The sequence below is a fragment of the Nannospalax galili genome, unplaced genomic scaffold (assembly GCF_000622305.1).
Source record: "Nannospalax galili isolate Female #2095 unplaced genomic scaffold, S.galili_v1.0 scaffold620, whole genome shotgun sequence".
Classification (NCBI taxonomy): Eukaryota; Metazoa; Chordata; class Mammalia; order Rodentia; family Spalacidae; genus Nannospalax; species Nannospalax galili.
Genome location: NW_008346824.1, coordinates 791,151 through 813,195, shown reverse-complemented (window position 1 = coordinate 813,195; position 22,045 = coordinate 791,151). Strand labels below are relative to the sequence as shown.

Genomic DNA, 22,045 nt, shown 5'->3' with positions numbered 1-22,045 from the left:
AGTTGTCAATACTCCTTTAGATAAGATTAGGGTCTGCTGTTCATTTTCCCAGTTCTGTGCTGGGTTACTATTTGGGAGTCCCTGGCCAACAACTCAAAAGAAGTTATCTCCTATATGGCATTGTTTCTTGTTATGTAGCCTTTAGCTATACATATGGACTCTTAAAAAAGTATATTGGACCCTTTAATCTTTGATTATACTTTGCTTTTGGGTGTTTAAGGCCATACAGTTGGCCCAGACAAACCAATTGATTTTTTACTCTTAAGGCTGTTTGAGGATCTGTTCCTCAGGGGGTCACATGGGCTTGGGAGGAGCCCCTGGCTCCTTTTTTTTTTTTTTTTTTTTTTTTTTTACCAGTTCTGCCTATGTGAAGATATGTCGAAGGTCCTGCTCGACCATGGCTGGCTTTGCTTGGAAGCATGGAGGAAATGACTCCTCTGTGTTGACCCTCCTCTTTGTAGACTGGAATATTTTAAATAATTTAAATTTAAACTTTGTTTTAATGACTAAACCATTTTAATTATTATTTATGACTAATAAATTTGTCTTCTTATTTTAATATTATACCAGATTCCAGTTTGGGTAAGTAAGTGAATATTAACATTGTAGAAAAAAATAGATGCTAATATAATATCATTTGCAATTCCTTTCCAACAAAACTGTTTTTTCCTTGTGTGAAAAATGATATTCATTTCAGGGGTAGATACAAGAGGCCAGACTTGACAGAAATCAAGATTCCTTACATTTTTTGGCTTAACCAAAGCTTTTTCTTTCCTGAAGAATTAAGAGTTCTTTTTGAAAAAGATTATTTATTTATTTATTTATTTATTTATTTGTGTGTGTGCGCGTGTGCGCACGTGCATGCATGACTGTGCCTGTGCCTGAACCCGTGCCTGTGGAGACCTGAAGAAGGTGTCAGATCCCCTGGAGCTGGAATTGCAGGTGGTTGTCAGCCACCCAATATGTATGCTGGGAACTGGATGCGGGTCTTCTGGAAGAGCAGCAAACACTTCAGCAGTCCTAATCTGGCACTGAAGGCCTGGAGGTTCTTGGAAAGCCACAGGTCCTCAGTCCACATGGGAAGGCAGGAGAATCTGGGCTCCAATGTCAATGAAGGATGGTGCAGTGGGGTAGATGCACTCATCAGCAGGGAGTGAAGGTTGGTAGGCAAAAGCAGCAGCTTTTCCCTCAGACTGGTTATATGTAGGCCGCCACCAGAGGTGCTGTACCTTCTTGGGACAGGTCTTTATCCTTCAGTTAATCCTTCTGGAAATCCCTTTGCAAACCCACCCAGTTTCAATAAATTGACAATAAATTGATGGTAGAGAAAAATTTGAATTGTTTTAAACATGAAGATTTGGTTCAAGTAAGCAGTCATAAAAATATGCTCGATTACAGTGTCCTTAAAACCAACATCAACATTATTCCTATCATTTAGGAAAACATAACCAAGACAAATTCCAGATATCTCAGGCAATTTTTTTTTGTCAGTCTGTTTGTTTGTTTTTGTTTGTTTTTGAGACAGGATCTCCCTGTAACCCCAGCTGGCCTGGAACTCACTATATAAACAAGGCTGCCCTCAGTCTCACAGAGCTCTGCCCACCTCTGCCTCCCAAGTTCTGCGATTAAAGGCTTGCACCAGTGGGCCCAACCATCTCAATTTTTTTTTTATTTGAAAAAGAACTTCATTGGCATTGTATATGTATTTTTTTCTGTCATTATTGTCTAGATAATTTTTAAAAGATCTAAGTTTGAAAAGATTTTAAGAGATGGTGAGCCATCTCAGTAGTTAAGAGCACTTGCTGCTCTTGCAGAGGACTGGCATTAAGCTCCCAGCTTTAGTGTTAAGTAGCGAGCAACCACCTATAACTCTAGCTCTAGGAGACCCAACACCCTCTTCTGGTTTCCTTGGGTACCTGCACCAGTGCTCACAGCCACACATACAGCCACATATACATACACATTATTACAAATAAACCTTTAAAAAACTATTGTAAAGGGGTGGAGAAATGGCTCAGTGGTTAATAGCACCTGCTGTTCTTATAGAGGACCTAGTTTTGGTTCCCATCACACACATCAGGCAGCTCACACTGTCGTTAATTCCAGTTCCAGGGGATCCAAGGTCCTTTTCTGACCTATGTGGACACCTATGCCCATGGCGCACATACATACACTTAGGCACACACACATACATATATGTATAATGAATAAATCTTCAAAAACGATTTTAAAAATACGTTACCAAAGAGTGAAAATTGGTAGAAATATTGTCAGAGGGGTTTTGAGTTCAGGTACTTGTGCTACTTAATTGTTGATGTAGTTGAAGATGACCATCATGAAGTTGCCCTGAAGTTCATATGGATGTGTGCTCAGAGGTGAGGTTTTCCAGATGGGATAGATCTTAGATTTAGAACTAATGGATATCTTGGACTAAAGAAGCCAAAGTCTATAGTTAGTTTTGAACTATGACATTTTTATAATGTAATTTATTTAACTGTCAATCCAGATGATTAAATATCATAGATACAGTGAAAATTCTGTACAGTAGGCCAAATTTTGCATACAGACTTAAACATTTGTTTACTAAAGTGATTTTCACAATATCTATGTAATTTAGCAAAGATGCCTCAGTAGGAAGTAGAAATAATTCTAATAGAATTTTTCTCACTGCTAAGGCAGTGGCTTTCTGACAAAGGAAGAATTTCACCCAGTGGGAAAACATTAACTTAGCATTAGGAGATATTTATGTTGTTGTGTTGGATGCATTTGGATAAAATTTAATCACTAGGTTTCAAATGACCCATTCATTAAAGATATAAAACACAAAATTCTTGTTCTTAAGTTATTTGTTGTAAATTTAAAATGTGATTGCTGTAAATTAAAAGTTCAGTTTTAGTTTTATATCAGTGCACTTAATTTTAACTTAAGGAAATTTTGATAACTTTTAATGATGGCGCCCTCAATCATATATGTGTTATATTTGGTTTCCCTTTCACAAGCACTTTTAAGATTTACATTAGCTTTCTATTTTTGTCTTCATCTTCCCTCTTCCATTTTGGAAAATCCTTTACTTTAGTTCCAAAATTTATTTAACATATAAAATCATTTTTCATCTAGAAGAATTTCCTTTTCTCTTTAACATTTCTTTTTCTTACCAAAAACATATCCCATCTCTGTGTGACTCCTTTGACAGTTCCTTTCTGTACTATTTTTTCACACAAGTCCTTAACTTAGAAAAATCATTTTCTCAAGAAAACATAATTTTATATTTTGATGCAAACTTAGGACAGTTTTCACATATCTATATCTGGAACACAGGGAAAACATGGTAACAGTCTTGGAGGCATTTCTGGGTTTTCTTACCAACAAATTTAAATTGGCTCTTAAAGATTAAAGTCATATTCTTACAGGCACTTAGAAACCATCTTTGCTAAAAAGCATCAACTTCACATTTGTACCCACAAAGCAACCAAAAGCAGGATGAAAGCCTCGCAGCCCTCTTTCCGTCCTGCATCCATCTCCTCCATCTAAGATTAGACTGGACAGAACACAGACTGCCCCTCCAACCCCCCTTCCCACCAAAGAGCAATTATCCACAGGATGAGGCGCCCTGGTTCTCCTAAAAGCAAGCTCTTTCCTCAGGTAATAAGGAGTTATCAAGACACCTGACAGAAGCAGAGCCCACACAGTGATCAATGAGATCACACAGTGACCAAGATTGCTTAATTATGTGCACCGTTTACCCCTTGTCCCATTTTTTTTTTCTGTTTAAATTAACAGCTTATGTCAGTACTCTGAAGACAGACGTGGTTACTAGATCTCCTCACTTGTCCTTCTCAACATGGCTGCACTGATCACCTTCCTGTCTCTGTCCCTCACCATTACTTGTCTCTTTGTTTTTCTTTTGTTTAAAAACTTTATTTTTTTAACATCTTAATAATATTTATACTCCTCCCCCATCTGCACTCCTGCATAGCCCCTCACCAGATTTCATGCATTCTGTCATATATGTTAAGACCTAACAAGTCAAGTTTGTTTACCCAGATGTCCCTTAGTACAAGTTCATCCACTAGAGTCTAGTCAGCCGATCTAGAGTCTCTCCCTCAAAGATCTACTCTCACTCAGTTAACAGTGATCAGTTGCTGGTAGTTCCTCAGCTAAGGTTGAGGTCTCCTGCCCATTTTCTCAGTTCTATTCTGGGTTTTTGTCTGTTGAGTTTGTGTGGGTCTTGTGCGTGCTGTCATCATTGCTGTAAGTTCATATGAGCAAGTTCCCAGAAGCCTGGAAGACTCTGTTTCCTTATGATAATGTACCAACCGTGACTCTTGAAGTCTTTCCACCCCCTCTTTTGCAATGGTCCCTGAGCTATGGGTGAGTGAGGTTTAATATAGGAGTCCTATCCGGGACATGCACTCAAAGTCTCTTATGCTCTACACTTTGGCCAGTTGTGGCCTTCTGTGTGTATCATCCTGTTGCATGAGGAAGCTTTTCTGGTGAGAGTTGAAAGATGCATTAGTATTCTCTCTACCCCCTGTTACACTATGTTCCTTGATATGTCACTTAGGGCTGGGCATCTTTCAGACACTTACTGTCTGTTGTTGACCAGTTGTAGAACTCTGTAATAATCTCCATCTGTTGCAAGTAGAAACTATTTTGATGAGTGGTGAATGACATACTTGTATAACTATAAGGATTCATATTTAGCATACAGTAAAAAATTACATTTGTCTGGGGATGTAAGAAAGGTTGGGTTTTCTCTAGGATCTGTGATCTCTCCAGGATGGGAGGCAGCTCATGTGTGATACTCCAAACAGTTTTTGGACCAGTGGTTAAAGATAACCTATTGGGGCCACTGGAACTAGAGCTTTTGTCTTAAAACTCCTGTTACTTTATGAACTACAAGGAATTTAGGCTAATTTTAATGGGAATGTTCACTTATTTTATGAGTCAATTTGAATTGTACTCTTTCAGGGGAATGGCTTTATCATGAAAATATACCATGTAATATTTATATAATATCTATACAGGGAGCAAAGTGAAATATATACCGTTAAACCAAGGTTACATAATATTTATGTTAAGATTTAGTCATAAGACAAAGCAAACCAAATATAGTATTGTAAAAAGGAGTGTCCCTTTCCACAATTGTGGATTCCAGGTCAGTGGGACACCCTCTGCTGGGCGGTCACAATTTTTTTTTACTTACAGAACCAAATATGTGTTGCATAAAAGTTTTAGCTTCAGAACTTTAACATTATGATAGTGATGATGATGATGGTGATAATGATAATGGTATTTGTAAAGTAGCTAAACATTGGCAGAGACTTCTTGTGTGTCAGCTCAGAGAGGTGGAAGGCAGATCTGAGTTCAAATCTCAACTCCTGTGAGAACATTGGTAATATCTTATTTCATATACCATAGAATTCTAATTATGTAATACAGTGAAAAGAAAAACAAACTAATCCAAAGCTTAGAGCCTAAACCAGACCACTTTCCCCCCATAATTTTGTAAGTCAAAAATTTAGGGGCACATAGCTGTTGGTTCCTCTCTGATCTCTGCCATCAGCTGGAACTCTCATAGTACAATTTGACTCAAGGTAGTCAGTCATTGCATATGGCTTCTGACATGTCCTAGGGTAATTGTTCTAAGAGCAAGCACACACACACACACTCACACACACATATCATATATTTGCACTTTAACGGACACATACATATTTACAAAGTCTCATATCATACTTCATTGTATACATTATATATTTTACATTATACAAACTAGTGAGTGTTCTCATACCTCTGGGGGTAACACAAGCTTCTGTCTCAGCTTTGGAAGCCACAGACCTTCACTTCACTTTCACTGCATTCTGTTAGTTGGGCACATTACTCAGGCCAGATCAGGTACAGAGAGAAAGAAAAGAACTCAATGCCAGCTCTCATGGGAGGGCTTGAATGCACATGATGATGCAACATCTAGGAGCCAAGTGCCCAAGTGATCAGACCTTAACCAGTGATCATTATGACCTCTGATAGTGCTTTCATAGCCATAGTTTTTAATGTTTCCATAATAATGAGATGAAAATACACGATGGGGTTTGAGTAACCATTTTAAATATTTTTTATTAATTCTTTGAGAACTTTATACAGTATATTTTGATCACATTTTCCCCCTCAATTCCTCCTAGATCCACCCCCACCTTCATACCCACCCAAATTTATGTTATTTTTTCTTTCCCCATTGAGTCCAATATATGTTGCCCAAATAACCCTTGGGTGTGGAACCTGTCCTGGATTGTGGATTGTGGTCAACCTACCAAAAGTTATTCCCTTAAAGAAAACTGCCTCTTCCTGTTGCAGCAGCCACCAAATGCCCAAAGCTCCTCAGCTGGGAGTGGGGCCTCATTCCCACATCCCCCTCCCCATGCTGGGGTTTTATCTGGCTTGAGTTTGAGTGGTCTTGAGTATGCTATTGCATTTGCTGTGAGTGCGAATGTGCAACTGCCCTGCTGTCTGGAAAACTCTGTTTTCTTGTAGTCATCCACCCCTTTGGTTCTTAAATCTTTCTACTCCTTACATGAGGATCCCTGAGCCTTGGGGAGAAGGGTGTGACATGGATGTCCCATTTGGGTTTGAGCACTCTAAAGTCTCTTATTCTCTGCATCTTGACCAACTGTAGGTCCTTGTGTTAACTTCCTTCTACTGCAAGAAAAACTTCTCTGATGGAGGCTGAGAGATGTAGTAATCTCTGGGTATAACAATAAGTCATTAAGAGTCGCTTTAATAGTATGTCCATTTAGTAGGATATTAGTAGTAGATTCTCCCTTAGGGCCTATGTCCTACCTAGCCACAGGCTTTTGTCCCCAATAATGGTGCCAGATATGAGTTCCATTTCATGGAGCAAGACTTAAATCCAATGATTGGTTATTCTCTTAACATTCATGCCACTATTGCACCAGTGGGCATATCTTGCCAGGCTGGTAATTATCACAGGGTTCAAAGGCATGTAAGATTGATGATTGCTTTTCTCTAGGAACATGCATAGCACCTTCCAGCACTATGAAAGCTACTTAGTAGAGATGAAGCTTCTAGGTTAGTACCTGCTGATTTCTCCTTTTTCTGTGATTCAAGTGTCGGTTGTATTAAACAATAGGATCTTACCCTTAAGTTCTGGAGGGTAGCCAAAAACAATGGCAAAGGCATATAATGTTTGGGGGTCTATGGGATCCTACTGGTTGACAACTTCAAGAGAAGTAACCCATTCTTGGTGTTGGGTGCAATTCTTTTGCCAGGATGATGTGTCTAGTGAAGGTAGGATCCTCCCTTTACAAGGTAACTTTACCTTTTCCCCTACTTTTTTATTCATTATTCCTTATTTAACTCTGGACCCATGGATGCTTAATTTATTTAATAGATTATGTCATCAGTTTCATTCAGCAGATTGTGTTACTACCATTATTTAGTTTGATGATCAAATTGTGCCAGGCTTGGCCATAGAAGCCTTTTCCAACAGACTGCTGTGTTTTTAGGTGCTCTTAATATTCTCTGAACACTTCTTGCACTGCGACATGACAAGATGTGCCAGTGCTATCTGTTGTTTACCTACTTTTCCAATTTTGTGAAAGTTTTATTCTTCATTTTTATATTCCATGTCTAGGTGTTTTGTCTGCATCTGTGTAAGTACACCACATGCTTGAAATGCCTATGGAAAGAGGGCTTCAGATGCTCTAGACTGGAGTTACAGGTGGTTCCTAGATTCCATTTGGGCACTGGTAACTCAACCCAGGTCCTCTGCAAGAGCATCCAGAGCACTTAAACACTGAGCCATCTCTTCAGCTCCCATTCCCAATATTCTTGTTATGAGTGGGGTTAGAAGATTATTTTCACATTCCATGAAAATGTGATAAGAACTAGAACTGAGGTGCTGACAGTAGGGTTAGCAGGTAGGGGATGTTTGAGAAGAATTGGAGGGTGTTGTTATTTTCTTCAGTGGTGTAGCCATTGATAAGTTGCTCTTGATCCAGTAAATAGCCTCCCACCCAGGACACAGTGGAGTGAGGTGCTAGAATCAAGGAAACACAAAGAAGAAGAAAAAGTACCAGATAATAACTCAGTTTCATTACATAACTCCAAGAAATGAGGTCGAAATCCACCAAATGTGACAAGATTACAGAGCTACAAACCAACGTGAATCAAGTTCATTTTGGTGATATTAAGAGACCAGGACCACATTTACTTCAAGTTAATTTTTCACAGACCAGCAACCAAATACCAGTATGTATTCAGGAAACATAGGGAATGGAGGGTTTGTAAAAGTGTGGAGAAATGAGTTCACACAGTGTCAGCATGCATTGATGGCCTAGATTGAATCTCTAGGTATTGAAGGCTGTAAAATTTACTGTTTCATTCCCATAAACAAGATTCAGATACAGGGAAGGACAGCCTTTACTGAACCAAGCCTGAAGAGGCTGCCGTGTAAACCAGGTCAACCTTTCCTTAGTTCTATGAAAACTGCAGACTCTGTTCAGGAGATAGCTGTGTTTCTTCTTTCCCTGGCATACTTGAAGAGTGCCCACTGCACTCTTGTGGCATAGCTTGTGTTTATGGATGCTCTCTGGGTGTCAGGCACCATGCTAAGCACTTTGCTTGAACCATCAAATCTCTACAACTCCTGCAACATTATTTCCTATACCACTGTAATGATATAGACAAAGAGGCTAAGGCTTGTAATTTTATCAAGGATGAGACAGAGTTAAGATCTGAACTCAGTGTCTAATTCCAATGTCTCAACTCCTAATCACCACGTTCCCATGCAACGAAAGGGAAGTTAATTCAGATTTGGATTTAAGTTTGCACAGCATCTAGCCATTTGTATAGATGGTTGGATGACTCATATTTACTGACACTCGGCTTCTGTAGCTTACCTTTTTTCTGTTGTCAATGGGACATCAAAACTCCTTAGTCTTCTTTTGTTGACATCTTCAGTTCAGTTCTTGGTGGCCTTAGAACCACTGTCTCTTCTAGATGACTTTGCAAATATTAATTATGAGGCACTGGGTGTCTTGTTGTCATTTTTGCTTTTTGAGGAAATGACTTTTCCTTGGAAGCTATTCCTACCAGTTCCTTCATGAATGCCCTAAGCACCTAGTAGAAGGCTCAGGAAGACGGATTCCAGGCACCATCTCTGCAAGGGGGAATTTGTTCTGATGTGGTGCCCTCTCTGCTAGCAGCTTTTACACAGCAACACTGTGCCAGATAATGACCAAAGTCAAACATTAGTCGTCCCAGGCCTTGAGTTATGAGCAGGAAATGTGCTTTCCCCTGGCTGGAAGGACCAAGCAGGCTGAAAATCAGGAGAACTGTAGATAGGAAAGGGACAAGATGAAGACTTTGAGTTCTAAAAAACCACCCATTGGTAGTTAATGCAAATAGTAGATTAAAAAATTACATAAATGCTTCTTCTAAAAAAATAATACAACTCTTATGTGTATTATTTGATATTACAAAGATCGATTGCCACTGTCATTTTTCTGCTTTTCTTTTTTCTCTTTTTCTCTGGTTCTCAACAGGCTGTGAAGATCTGACAAAACTTGACTTGACTGTGAATTTCATTGGAGAGTTGAGCAGCATTAAAACCCTGAAGCACAATATTCACCTGAAGGAGCTCTTTCTCATGGGCAACCCATGCGCTGACTTTGATGGCTACAGGCAGTTCGTGGTGGTGATGCTGCCACAACTAAAGGCATGTTCAGTATAATGGTGAAACACACACATGCACGCACACGCACACACACAGTGTATTAGTTCCTTTTCTGTTGCTATGATACCATGATCAAGGCAACTTATAGAAGAAGAGTTTATTTAGCTTACAATTCCAGAGGGATTAGAGTTCATGATAGTGGGAGACACATGGCGGCAGAGGTGGCCAGAGCAGAAAGCCGAGCAATCACATCTTAAAGAAGGGACAGGGAGCAGAGAGACTGGAAATCCTGCAATGTTTCAGAACTCTCTAAGCCTGCCCCCAGTGACATGCTTCCTTCAGCAAGGCCATACCTCCTAAAATCTTTCCAAATAGCGCCAAATCACAGATGTCCAAATACTTGAAGCCTGTGGGGGACAATTCTCATTCAAACTGCCACACACAGAAAAATAAGGAGCAACCACAGTAATTCCTGATTACTCATGGAATTGCCAAGGAAGATGTGTGTTTCTGAGAATGGAATGTTCCAGAAAATCAAATCTCAATTTTTTGACTTCTAAATCTTTGTCATAGTTGACTTTGGTTGTCAATTTGACATACTTGGGAAGAGGGAACCTTGATTTGGGGAAATTCTCTATCAGACCAGCCTACGGGCATGTCTCTGGGGCATTTTCTTGATTATTGAGTGATGTGGGAGGGCCAAGCCCACTGCGGGCAGTGCCACCCCTGGTGGTCCTGGGTTGTATAAGAAAGCAAACTGCGTACACGCCAGAGGAGCAAGCCAGTGAGCAGCGTCCTTCCATCCTTCCATAGACTGTGCTTCAGTTCTGCCTCCAGGTTCCTGCCTAACATCCCTCAGTGATGAACTGTCCCTTTGAAGAGTAAGATGAAATAAACCCTTTCCTCCCCAAGTTGCTTTTGGTCAGTTTTATCATAGCAATAGGAAGTGAACCAAGATAATCTTTAACATTGTTTTGAAAACTTTAACAAATATTTGTTTAAAGTCACATTCTTGACTCCTGTGTTACCAAAATACATAGAACCTTACTATTTATTGATGCAGTTGAACCATCCCTTTTGAGTACATTCATCATCACCATTAATACTTCATTATTACTAGTAATGAACCAAAGTTTAGAATTTCAGAAATTGACACAGTTTGATACATTAGTATTATATAGTCTTAAAATGCTCTGTTTAGGTAATTTTTTAAAAAGTGTTTTATATTGTTTTTATTTTATGTATATGAGTATATTGCCTGCATGTATGTAAGTGCAGTTCTGTCGTGCAATACCAGTGGAGGTCAGAAGAGGGCATCAGATTCCCTGGAACTGCAGTTAAGGACGATTGTTAGCCACCATGTGGGTGCTGGGAGCCGAACCCAGGTCCTCTGTAAGAGCAGTCAGTGCTCTTAACAGCCGAGCCCTCCCCCCAGCCCCTGCAGGTAAATGTTTTTGGCATTACCTTTTCTTAAAAAAAAAAAAGCAGGGGCTTTCAGAGTTTGGTATGCAGCAGAGTAATCAAGGGGCTTTGTTAGAACACAGGTTGTGCTGCACATAGTGGTACATGCCTGTAATCCCAGGACTTGAGAGACAGAGGCCAGGGCAGAGGGATCACAGCAAGTTCAAGGCCTACCTGGTCTACATAGTGAGTTCCAAGCCATCCAGGGTTACACAGTGAGACCCTGTCCAAAACCCCTCCAAAGCACAAACCAAACAAGGAAACATGTTCCCATTCCCAGCCCCAGATTTCTGAGTTTGGGTCTGACATGGGTATGAGATTTGTATTTCTAAGAAACCCTTAAGTGATGCTGATGCTGCCCATCCAGGACACTAATCAGAGAACCACTGCTCTTTGTGTGTGTCTAGCAGAAGCAGAATGATTTCATTTTCCTCATTGTCATGCCAAAACAACATAGAAGATTTCTTCTGTGTGTGCCAAGGTTTCCCCTGCATGTCAAGTAGAGGGTCCTTTCTGCAGCAGCGGCTACAGCCAGGTTGTCCTCTAATCCAGGTCACTTCTGATACTACTTGAGGATCCTGTCAGATTTCACCCCAAGCTCCTCCAGGTTAGATGCCAGCCATGAGCTCTGGGTTGTCTTTCCCTGTATGTCTGACTGAAATAGGAGTTTCCATGATCACCTCCTCAGTTTTGGTTAATTGACCTGAGCAGTGTTCACAGAACTCAAGCAAGACACTTTTTCGTTCTTATTTATTGTGAAGAGTATTGCCAAGAATCCAGATGAAGACATGCATAGAGTAAGAGGGATGAGGTGATGTGGTGCTCCCATGTCCATGTCCTTCTCTGGGTGTGCCACCCTCCAGGAACCTCTATGTGTTCAGTGACCAGGAAGCTCTCTAAGTACTGGCGTTTGGGGATTTGATAGAACCCTATGGCATAAGGTCTACCAAGAACCTTCAGCTTCTTCTCATTGGGTATGGAGCAGGAACCTTCTAAAATGAGGAGCTGCATCAGAGAATTTATTTTTTTAATGTATGTGCACATATATGTGTGTATTTGCATGTGTGTATGCACATGCAGATATATGCATATACATGTGAACATGTGTGTATGCCCACATGCACGCATGTATGCATGCATGTGTATGTGTCTGTATGCATGGGTGTATGTGCCTGTGTGTATCTGTGTATGTACATGTCCTTGTGTATATATGTCTCTGTATATACATGTGTATATGTGCTTGTGTGCATGCACATATGTATGTATCTGTGTATGTGTGTTCATGTGTGTACATGTGCATATGTATATGTCTAAGTGCATTTGTATGTATATGTATGTATACATGCATTTGTGTGTATATGTATGTATGTGTATACATGCATATGTGAATGTGCATACAAGTGTGTTCATGACTGTGCATATGCATGCATGTGTGTAATATGTGCCCACATGTGTGTGCATGTGCACATTTGCATGTGTATGCAAGTGTGCATGTATGTGTATACATGTGTGGTGTGTATGTGTGTGTGGTATGTGTATGTGTATATGTGCATGCATGTTTGTGTCTCTGTGTGCCAGAGAACAACCTTGATGTCATTCTCAGAAACACTGTTGTCCAGTTCTTTTGAGACAGGGTCTCTCACTGGCCTAGGGCTCACCAATTATGCCTTTCCAGTGAGGCCCAGGGATCCTCTCTGCCTTCCCAAGTGCTAGGATTATAGGTATGTGCCACCAGCCTGGCATTTTTATGTGGGTTCTGGGTATCAGACTCAGGTCCTTATGCTTATGAGGCAAGCACTTTACCAAATGAAACATCTCTCCAGCCCCAGAGAATTTCTTTATGAGCAGATAAAAGACATTATAGGATTTCCGTGACACTCTTTGGAGAGGAATTATAAACCAGGTACAATAGTTGAAATAGTTGAAAACAGGCTATCTATCAAAGTTCACAGCATGCTTTTATTTTGCCTTCATATCCCCCAAATCCAGTAATTTTGGGACTTATATTATTATTATTTAGAATAATTTAAAGTCTACTATTTATGAAAATATGATTCTAAAGAAGGCATGACTGGGAATACTAGAGGATAGTGCTAGTTGGAACTTTCCAGAAGTTCCCACCTGCATATGTCTCTGTTCCTCTGCAAAGAGAGACACAGCAGTGCATCAGTTTAGTGACAGCCATTGGCTCAGTCCTCAGAGGACATTTGTTCCACGGACTTCAGTCTCTGTAGATGAGGAATCACTGACTGCTAGAGTCATACAACACATTTCTTCTGATATGAAAGTCCTTAGATTATGAGTCTGGTAATTGAATCTAGAAGAGATAAATGACTTTAACACATAAACTGGATTGCCATCTTCCTACGGTGTCTTCCTGGAAAATGAGTGATGAGAAGCAGAACATCCCAGGGCTGGATCCTGGGGAGAGAGGGAGGTTGTGTCATTCCCTGAACTAATCAGGGGCTGGGGGCCACCTGGTCACCACAGCTGAGCCTGTTAGTGCTGCTGTGTTCAGGCCAAAGGTGAATGTTGTTGGATACTGAAAGCAGTCACCAATAGTATATATGTTGCCCTAGATACACAGGAGGCAGTGAGGTGCATTTGGAGGTGACGAAGTTATGGCACACAGAACTCGCCCTCCTTGTTTGACTTGACAGCCTGACAAGTGAAGCAGGAGGGATTTGCACCTACCTGTGTCTGACCCTAACTCTCCACCTCTCGCCCACACTGATCGCTGCTCTGAGTTGATGTAAGCTATTGGATCAAGCCTGCTCTTTTAGGAAGACTGAACTGAGTCAACAAATACACAAGGCCTTCCCTGCTTCTGAAAAGCATTATTAATAGTCATGTTTGTTGCTATTTAAAAATAGAGCAGTACACTTTAGAATCTTAACTACCATTCCACTGAAGATTTTGTAAGATCTGTTTGAAGGGAACTGAGGTAAAAGATGGATTAGTTTTCCAGCACTACTGTGTGAAACACCATAAATTGGTAGTTTCAATGTCAGGAACGTCTTATCACATAGGTCTGGAGCAAATGGTCAGGATCAAGTTGTACAAAATGTAGGCAGAGCTGGCTCCCTCCTGGGGCCATGAGGGAGATGCTAGGCCTATCTCCGAGTGGACTGGCTTACACGTGTGACATTCTGATCTCTGCCTTTGGCTTACACAGTGTTCTCGGGCCTCTGTTTCTTCACACTGCATAATTTTTTTAAAGATGCTAGTTATATTGGATTATCAGCCCACCATACTCCAGTATGACTTCATCTTGTTGAATTATACCTATGATGACAGTATTTCCAAACAAATAATCATGTTTGGTGGAGGTATTCTAACTTCAGCCTCTAAGAACAGAGGAATGATTGATTTTAGACCCCCACCTGAAGGAGGTATGAGAAGATTTTGCTTTTTCCAAGAGTTCTTTCCCAGTGTCTGAGCCACTCCAAATAGTGAGCGGGTACTGTAGTTGGCAAGAAAAGACTTCAGTAGCAGAGGCGTATGACTTAATGTTCTTACCTATGAATTGCATGATTTGTCTTACTCATCTCCAACTATGACAGTTCTTCCTCTGAGTCTGTGAAGCCCTGAGTGAGCCTCAGCGGCTTTTTTCTGCTGTGACCCATGCAGACTTACTGTTAGTGTGTTATGCTGCCTCAGGGTACAGGAACCCTGTGGAATAATATCAGGTGATGCTAAAGTGCTCAACTTCAAATGCCATCACTGGTCACTAGGATTTTCAACTCAGAAGTGATTGGGACTTGGAGAAAACTCAGGCCAATTTTGAGGACTGCCTAACATGTCTTCTAACAAATTGAGGTCCCTAGAATAGGTTGGTTGGGAGAGGCCCAAATGTGACATCAGTGCTCTTGGTATGCGGTCTCCTGTCTGGAAGGGGGCAGAGGAGTCTTTTGTAATCCTCTTGAAATAGTACATATAATTAAAGTTAAATTTAAACATGTATAAAGACACTATAAATCAAATAAATAAATGTGCTCCTGATATAACTTAGAATATTACCTGGTTTCTCAAAGTTAATTAAAATCCCAGTTGAAAGAATTATAGTCAGAATCTCCTAACTTGATACAATAATATATGATACGTGTTTATGTTAATATTCCATAGTCTCATTTACACATATTAATATTTACTTAAATATTTACAAATTTTATTACAGAGATTTATTTTACTAATCTAACAAGTATATTTTATTCAGAACTTTCCAACTTGATTAGATCTTAAATCTAGCTTAGACTAATCTAGCTTGATTTTAGAATGTGGACCACAGTTATCAACCTAAATGATAGCTTTAATTGGAAATGAATTTATTTCTGTGGCCTCATTTTTCATAGGAGGATGCTAGAAAAAAAGAGCTTTATAATCCTGGTGCTATGTGAACATATTTCTACAAAAATAATTTGTGACATTTCTCAAGATCTCCATTATTAAACTCTATTTGAGTGATATGTTTTCAAGCTAAATATTATATGAGAATCAGAAATTAATGTGTTTTAAAATTAAACGTAGAGGACTGGAATAACTAATCATGTTTTTCTATTTTACTTTGGTTTCCAGGAAGCTCAAAAGTAAATTTACAGCTGGTGTGTATTAGTCACATGGATCTCATTATGCAAATATATTTGAAATGATTTTCCAAATTTCTGAATTATAATTTTATTGTATACTGTGACTCATCCCAAGAGACTTAAATTTTATATTCTAAGAAATTTGTGTTTTCTTTTTGTAATGGTTTCCTGGTACTGAATCAGCAGGTTAACACAAATTTAGTGTCTTAAAGCAAAACAACTTCATCTTGTAGTTCTGAAGGTCAGAAATCCGAAATGATTTCACACGGTGGAAATCCAGATGCTGGCAGGGCTGTTTCTTGAGTCACAGGGGAGAAGTTCTTGCATCTTTGAGTTTCGTCAGTTTTCAAAACCAGCTGCCTTCACTACTCCCTAACTCTGATCTTTATACTTCAACTTTCTTAGTTTATTATAGACTCTCTATAATTCCATCAAGGTTCACTTGCTCAGCCAAGATCCTTAATTTAATCACAGCTACAAAGACCCTTTAAACATAGGAGATAACATTCTCAGAGACTGGAACATAGTACCATGGGGAAACCATTGTCTGCTAGACAGTCTAAATAAATCTCCCACCTCTACCTGTAAAAGAAGCCTTGGTAAACAGACCTCTTTACACTGGTAGCTTTAAAAGTTCAGATTTTAGATGATGTTTTCTTTCTATAGTGTGTGTGTGTGTGTGTGTCTGTCTGTCTCTGTCTGTCTGTCTGTCTGTCTGCATGTATAGACCAGCAGACCACTTCAAGTGTTGTTCTTCCTCAGGTGTTAGCCACCTTGAGTTCTTTGATACAGAGTCTCTCACTGGGACCTGGGACTCACCAATTAGGCTAAGCTGGCTAGTCAGCGAACCCTAGGAATCTGTCTGTCTCCATGTGCCCTGTACTAGGGTTACAAGTCTTTTATCAGGATGCTAGGAGTGGAACTCAGGTCTTCAGGCTTGTGCAACAAGCACTTTACTGACTGAACTATCTCCCCAGCCCCTAGCTTTACATTTTAACTTGGAAAAATTATTATATAAATAGTATGTAAACTGATTATGACAATTAATAGTGTCCTGTCTTTTCTCCAGTGATGGATTGGTTTGGATTAAAGCTCCTCTCTGCACAAAATCCAAAGCCCCTTTTTTCTGTGAAGAGCTTTGAGAAATGTCATTGTTTAGGAGATGATTTAAGCATCAAAATTCTTCAAATTTTTTTTCAACTGGTTATTCTTGATTTTCATTTACAATAACCAAATTTTACAAGATTCAAAAAATTTTAATTTCTTTATTTTTGAAAGTTTTCTACTTGTATACCATGAAATATGATCATAACTACCCCATTTCCCCCTCCAACTCCATCGACATCCCCTCAACACATTACCCTCCTGATTCATGCCTTTTTTATAAATCGTAACCCACTAAGTTCAGTTACTGCTGCCCATATGTGCATGGGTTTGAGGCCATCCACAAAATTCTTAATATAGTGAGCAGTTATAAAACTACTAGAAAATATTTTGAGAGCTTGTCATTAATTGTTTTGACAGGAGGCCTACTTATTATTTCCAATGAAGGTATTTTGTAAACTATGTTAATTGAATAAGTATTGATTTAGAGCAATGTTTCTGTTGCTTTCCATTAATTAGTTTGCTTAAATTCTCTATTGCTTTGACACACTATTTTTTCTAATTTAAAAATATACCAGTCAAAGTCACCTTTCCACCTTCTCTTCTTCCATCCTCCCTCTCACCCTTCTCTTCACCGCCCCCATGCTTCCTTCATTTGTAGGCTGGCACAGGTTGGTCTTGAACTTGTGGCAACATTTGTTACCCTAGTGCTTGGATTACAGACATGAACCACCATGTCTGGCTGAGTTTTAATTAATGTACTATGTTTTTTGCTTTTTATTTAAGTGGTTGGATGGTAAAGAAATAGAACGTTCTGAAAGGATTCAGGCAATGCAGAACTACTCAGCAGTTGAACAGCAAATCAGAGAGCAAGAAGAAGCTTACTGCCTTAGACGAGCCAAAGAGAAAGAAGAGGCTCAGAGGAAACTTGAGGAAGAAAAGGAAATTGAAGACAAGAAGAGACGCAACCCAGGCTTCGATAGGCGTTGGTACACAGACACCCATGCCGCTCTGTGCGTAGACGGGCACTTTAATTTCTCGTTAACTTTTCCTTAAAACAGCAAACAGTATTTTCTTGACAAGGTGTTCACAGCATTACTTACATTACAGACTATAATATTGCATAAGTTTTTGGGGGGAAGAATATGAGTGTCCTATGATGATGATTCTAGAAGACTTTCTTCCCTTAGAATAAATGCTTTTCCCAACTGGGTACTTTCTTTTGCATCTGAAATTATTCCCAGAGCAATCTCTATAAACAGGTACAGGAAAGAGGAATTAACAGGTGTACCTCAATTTATAAAGCATGAATATTTTAGAAAAGTTAAATGCAAATCGCCCAATTATAAATTGAATAATTCTGATTGCATCATAAAACATTCTGTTTTGTGAGTTATATAGTGAATACATTTTAACGTGATTAATAACCCACTAATTGATCTTTTATGAATATGAATTTTTCATGCTATTTATTTTAAATGAATCACAACTATAGTCACTTGATTTGAGTCCATATAAAGAAAACTTTAAATATTTACATATTTTTAAATTGAGAAAATAATAATTATAAAATATTTCAGACACACATAAATGCTTTAAAAATAATTTACTAGGCAGCTATTGTTCAACCACCCAGGTATAATAAATGACAGTCATTTGTATGCTGACTTTGGATCTTTTGAAAGTAAGCAATAAAATACCATGAAGAGGGTAGAAGCTTGCTGAGTGAACCCCTCTTCATCCTCTGTGGTGTCTGCCATCCTGAAGCCTACAAGGACTTTATATCTCTTGACTCATTCATACTTTAATGACTGTACTGCCTCCTTCATGTCATCTCATTAAACAAGGGCATTTCTGCACCCCACCACCCCTCTGTGTGTGTGTGTGTGTGTGTGTGTGTGTGTGTGTGTTGAGTATATGCACATGTAGGTGTGTGGGCATGTGGAAGCCAGTGGTCAGTGTGGAGTGTCTGCCTTTGTTACTCTCCATCTTAGTTTTTGAGTCAGGTTCTCTCACTGAACCTGAAACTCACCATTTCCGCTAGACTGGTGGACCAGTGAGACCCTAGGAGCCATCTTTCTCTACTTTCTCAGCCCTGACAGCTGAGAAGATACAGACTTGTACTTGGCTTGTATGTGATGCTGGGGAATCAAACACAGGTCTTCAGGCTTGGGTGACAAGTACTTTACCTACTAAGTCATTGTCCCAACTCAGTTTATAATTTTTTAACAAAATATGAAAGAATAGCAGTTAATTAAAAATGTACAGAAGAGGGTTGGAGAAATGGCTCAGTGGTTGTGAACACTTAATTGCTCTTGCAGAAGACCTGAGTTCAATTCCCAGCATCCACATGGAGGCTAACAACTGTCCATAACTCTAGTTCAAGGGGATCTGACACCCTTTACTGGCCTCCAGGGGCATTGCACAACACAGGTGCATTTAAATACATGCAGGCATCATACACATAAAATAAGAATAAATTACATTAAAAATTAAAAATATACAGACGAATACCCATAATATGATAAAATATTAGCTAACAAATTTTTTTTTGTTAAATGGAACCGAATTTTAATTTGCATTTGTAAAAGTAAGAATGAGTTTGTGTTTCTTAAATATATTCTTACATGTTTATTGGCTATTCAGATTTTCTGTACTAATGTCTTTTCTCTGCTTACTTTAAATACACATGTGTTTTTCTTACTGATTTGTAGTTTTTATGTCTTGGATACAAATTTAGTGGGTGTATATGTTCTATAAATATTTTCTCTAGGCTGTAACTTGTCTTTAACTAAAAATGCTTCTATTTTATGGACCTCAAACATATTAATATAGTTAAACTTGTTTTTGTTTTTAAAAAAATATTTTATTTATTATTGTATTTTATATGTATTGCTTCATGTACATAAGTATGCCTGTGTACTGCAATGCCCACAGAAGTCAGAAGAGGGCATCAGAATCCCCTGGAGCTGGAGTTAAGAACAGTTGCTGTCCACCATGTGGGTGCTGGGAATCAAACCTGGGTCTTCTGCAAGAGCAGCCAGTATTCTTAACCACTGAGCCATCTCTCCAGTCCCTAAAATTTGTTTTTCTTTCTTTTTTTTTTTTTTTTTTTGGCTTGCTTATGAAATCCCTCATGACCCCCTCAGTGTCACATCTGTCTATTTGCACCCACCCTTTTTCAGTGTTGTAGGGTAGAATACTCATGACCTAGTGAGTTGCTGACTGATTTAGGGGGAGAACTGTGAAGTTATTCTCCTCCCAAGACTGCAAGGAAAAAAAAAATAGGACTGAGATTAGGAGGCTACAGGAAGGGAAGATGAATATCTTCCCTCTCAACTAGATGCAGCTTGCTTCCAGGCAAGGGGATGGGGAAGATGGGTGATGAGCTGTAGCAGCCTAGAGCAGAAGGATCAGGAAAGGGCATCCACAAGGTGGCCTACACTGCAAGCCTTTTACATGGTGATGGACTGTGACCGCCCTGCAGGCAAAGTACAGATGGTAAGAGGAGCCAGGCCTTAGCTGTTTATAGGGACGCTACCCACAGGGTAGCAGCAGTAAGAGACTGTGTGGCGTGGCTTATCAGTGTCGGAAGCTGAGGCATTGTTGGAAAAGGATCAACCAAGTATACTGGCCACCTCAGCTGGGAGCAGTGTGCCTGGAGAGCCATTGTGTCTCTGAAAATGACTAAGAAACTCACAAAAAGAGAAGCCATTGTCTGGATACCTCAGAGAGAGCAGAACCAGGGACAGTATAACAGCTGTGGGTCAAGTGATGGATGCTAACTCACTTCTAGCCATCCCTCCAGACTTAAGGTCAGGGAACTGACAGGGCATAAAGGTGAGGAATAAGTGAGGCAGGAGAGTAGAGGCAGGAGAATAGAGCATACCATGTGTCTATCCCAGGCAAAGACCACCTGGGCACTGGGCCAGAACAGAGTGGAGTTTGGAGGAGTGAAGAGCTTCAACTTTGATGTGAGTCTGAAGTTTCATTTAAACTATAGACATTTTAAGTCCTGGTTGTGAGTTTTAATTGAAATGAGACTGTTCTTAAACAGTGCTAATATGGTTATGTACTCTGCTCATAGGTGGGAAGAGGGTTAAAAGAAAAAAGTAATTTGAAGCCAGTGTTTTAAAATTTTAGTTATTTTTATTTCATGTGTGTCTTCGTTGCTTTCTATTGCTGTGATAAAAACACTGACCAAAAATAACTTGGGCAGGAAAGGGTTTATTTGGCTTACAGCACAGTCCACCGTCAACTGAAGTCAAGGCAGGAACTCAGGGTCCTGGAGCACAGACCATGGAGGAGTGCTGCTTACTGACTTGCTCCCCTGGTCTGTGCTCAGCCTGCCTTCTAAGACAACACAGGACCACTTGCCCAGGGTGGCACTGCCCATAGTGGGCTAGGCCCTCCCACATCACTCAGCAGTTGAGAAAATGCCCCCACAGACATGGCCACAGGCCAATCCAAAGGAGAAACTTCTTCAATTGACGTTCCCACTATTGAGCTGGATAGCTTCAGTTGTTAACTCGATGCACCTGGGTAGAGGGGAAGAATTGTTGAATGATGTGGGAGGGCCCAGCCCACTATGGGTGAAGTCATCCCTGGCAGGTGGTCTTGTGTTACATAAGAAAGCAGGCTGAGCACAGACCAGGGGAGCAAGTCAGTAAGCAGCACTCCTCCACGGTCTGTGCTCCAGGTTCCTGCCCTGAGTTCCTGCCTTGGTTTTCCTTGATGATAGACTGAGCTGTAAGCCAAATAAACCCTCTCCTTCCCAAGTTGGTTTAGGTCAGTGTTTTTATCATAGCAATAGAAAGTAACTAAGACAACGCCATTTAAGTATTTTGCCTGCATGTATATAAGTGCATCATGTGCCTGCAATGCCTGTGGAGACCAGAAGAAAGTATCAGATCCCCTGAGACTAGAGTTATGGATGATTGTGAGTTACCAAGTGGGTGCTGGGAATTGAAGTTGGATCCTCTGCAAGAGAAGCCAGTACTCTTAACCCCTGAGCCATCTCTCTAGCCCGTGAAGGTAGTGTTTAAGAAGATTATTATTCATTCCCTAAAGAGTTCAGACTGTTTCATCAAGCAGTTATATACATTTATATTCATTTTGATTTTGAAGACTTTAGTTGCATAGCTAATGTTTCTTCTAGTTTTTCTTAAGTAGAGCTACATTATTATTATTATTATTATTA

General features: G+C 39.8%; 1 protein-coding gene across 4 annotated transcripts in view; it reads left to right on the top strand.

Moving 5' to 3' along the window:
* The window catches only part of Lrrc6 (leucine rich repeat containing 6), a 119,366-nt gene that overhangs the window by 27,878 nt on the left and 69,443 nt on the right, over positions 1–22,045 (top strand). For all 4 annotated transcript variants that reach the window (XM_029568364.1, XM_017800631.2, XM_008843179.3 and 1 more), the window contains 2 exons: positions 9,564–9,736; positions 17,632–17,858. In XM_029568364.1, the coding sequence (XP_029424224.1) occupies positions 9,564–9,736; positions 17,632–17,858 (400 nt within the window). The remainder of the gene's footprint in view (positions 1–9,563; positions 9,737–17,631; positions 17,859–22,045) is intronic.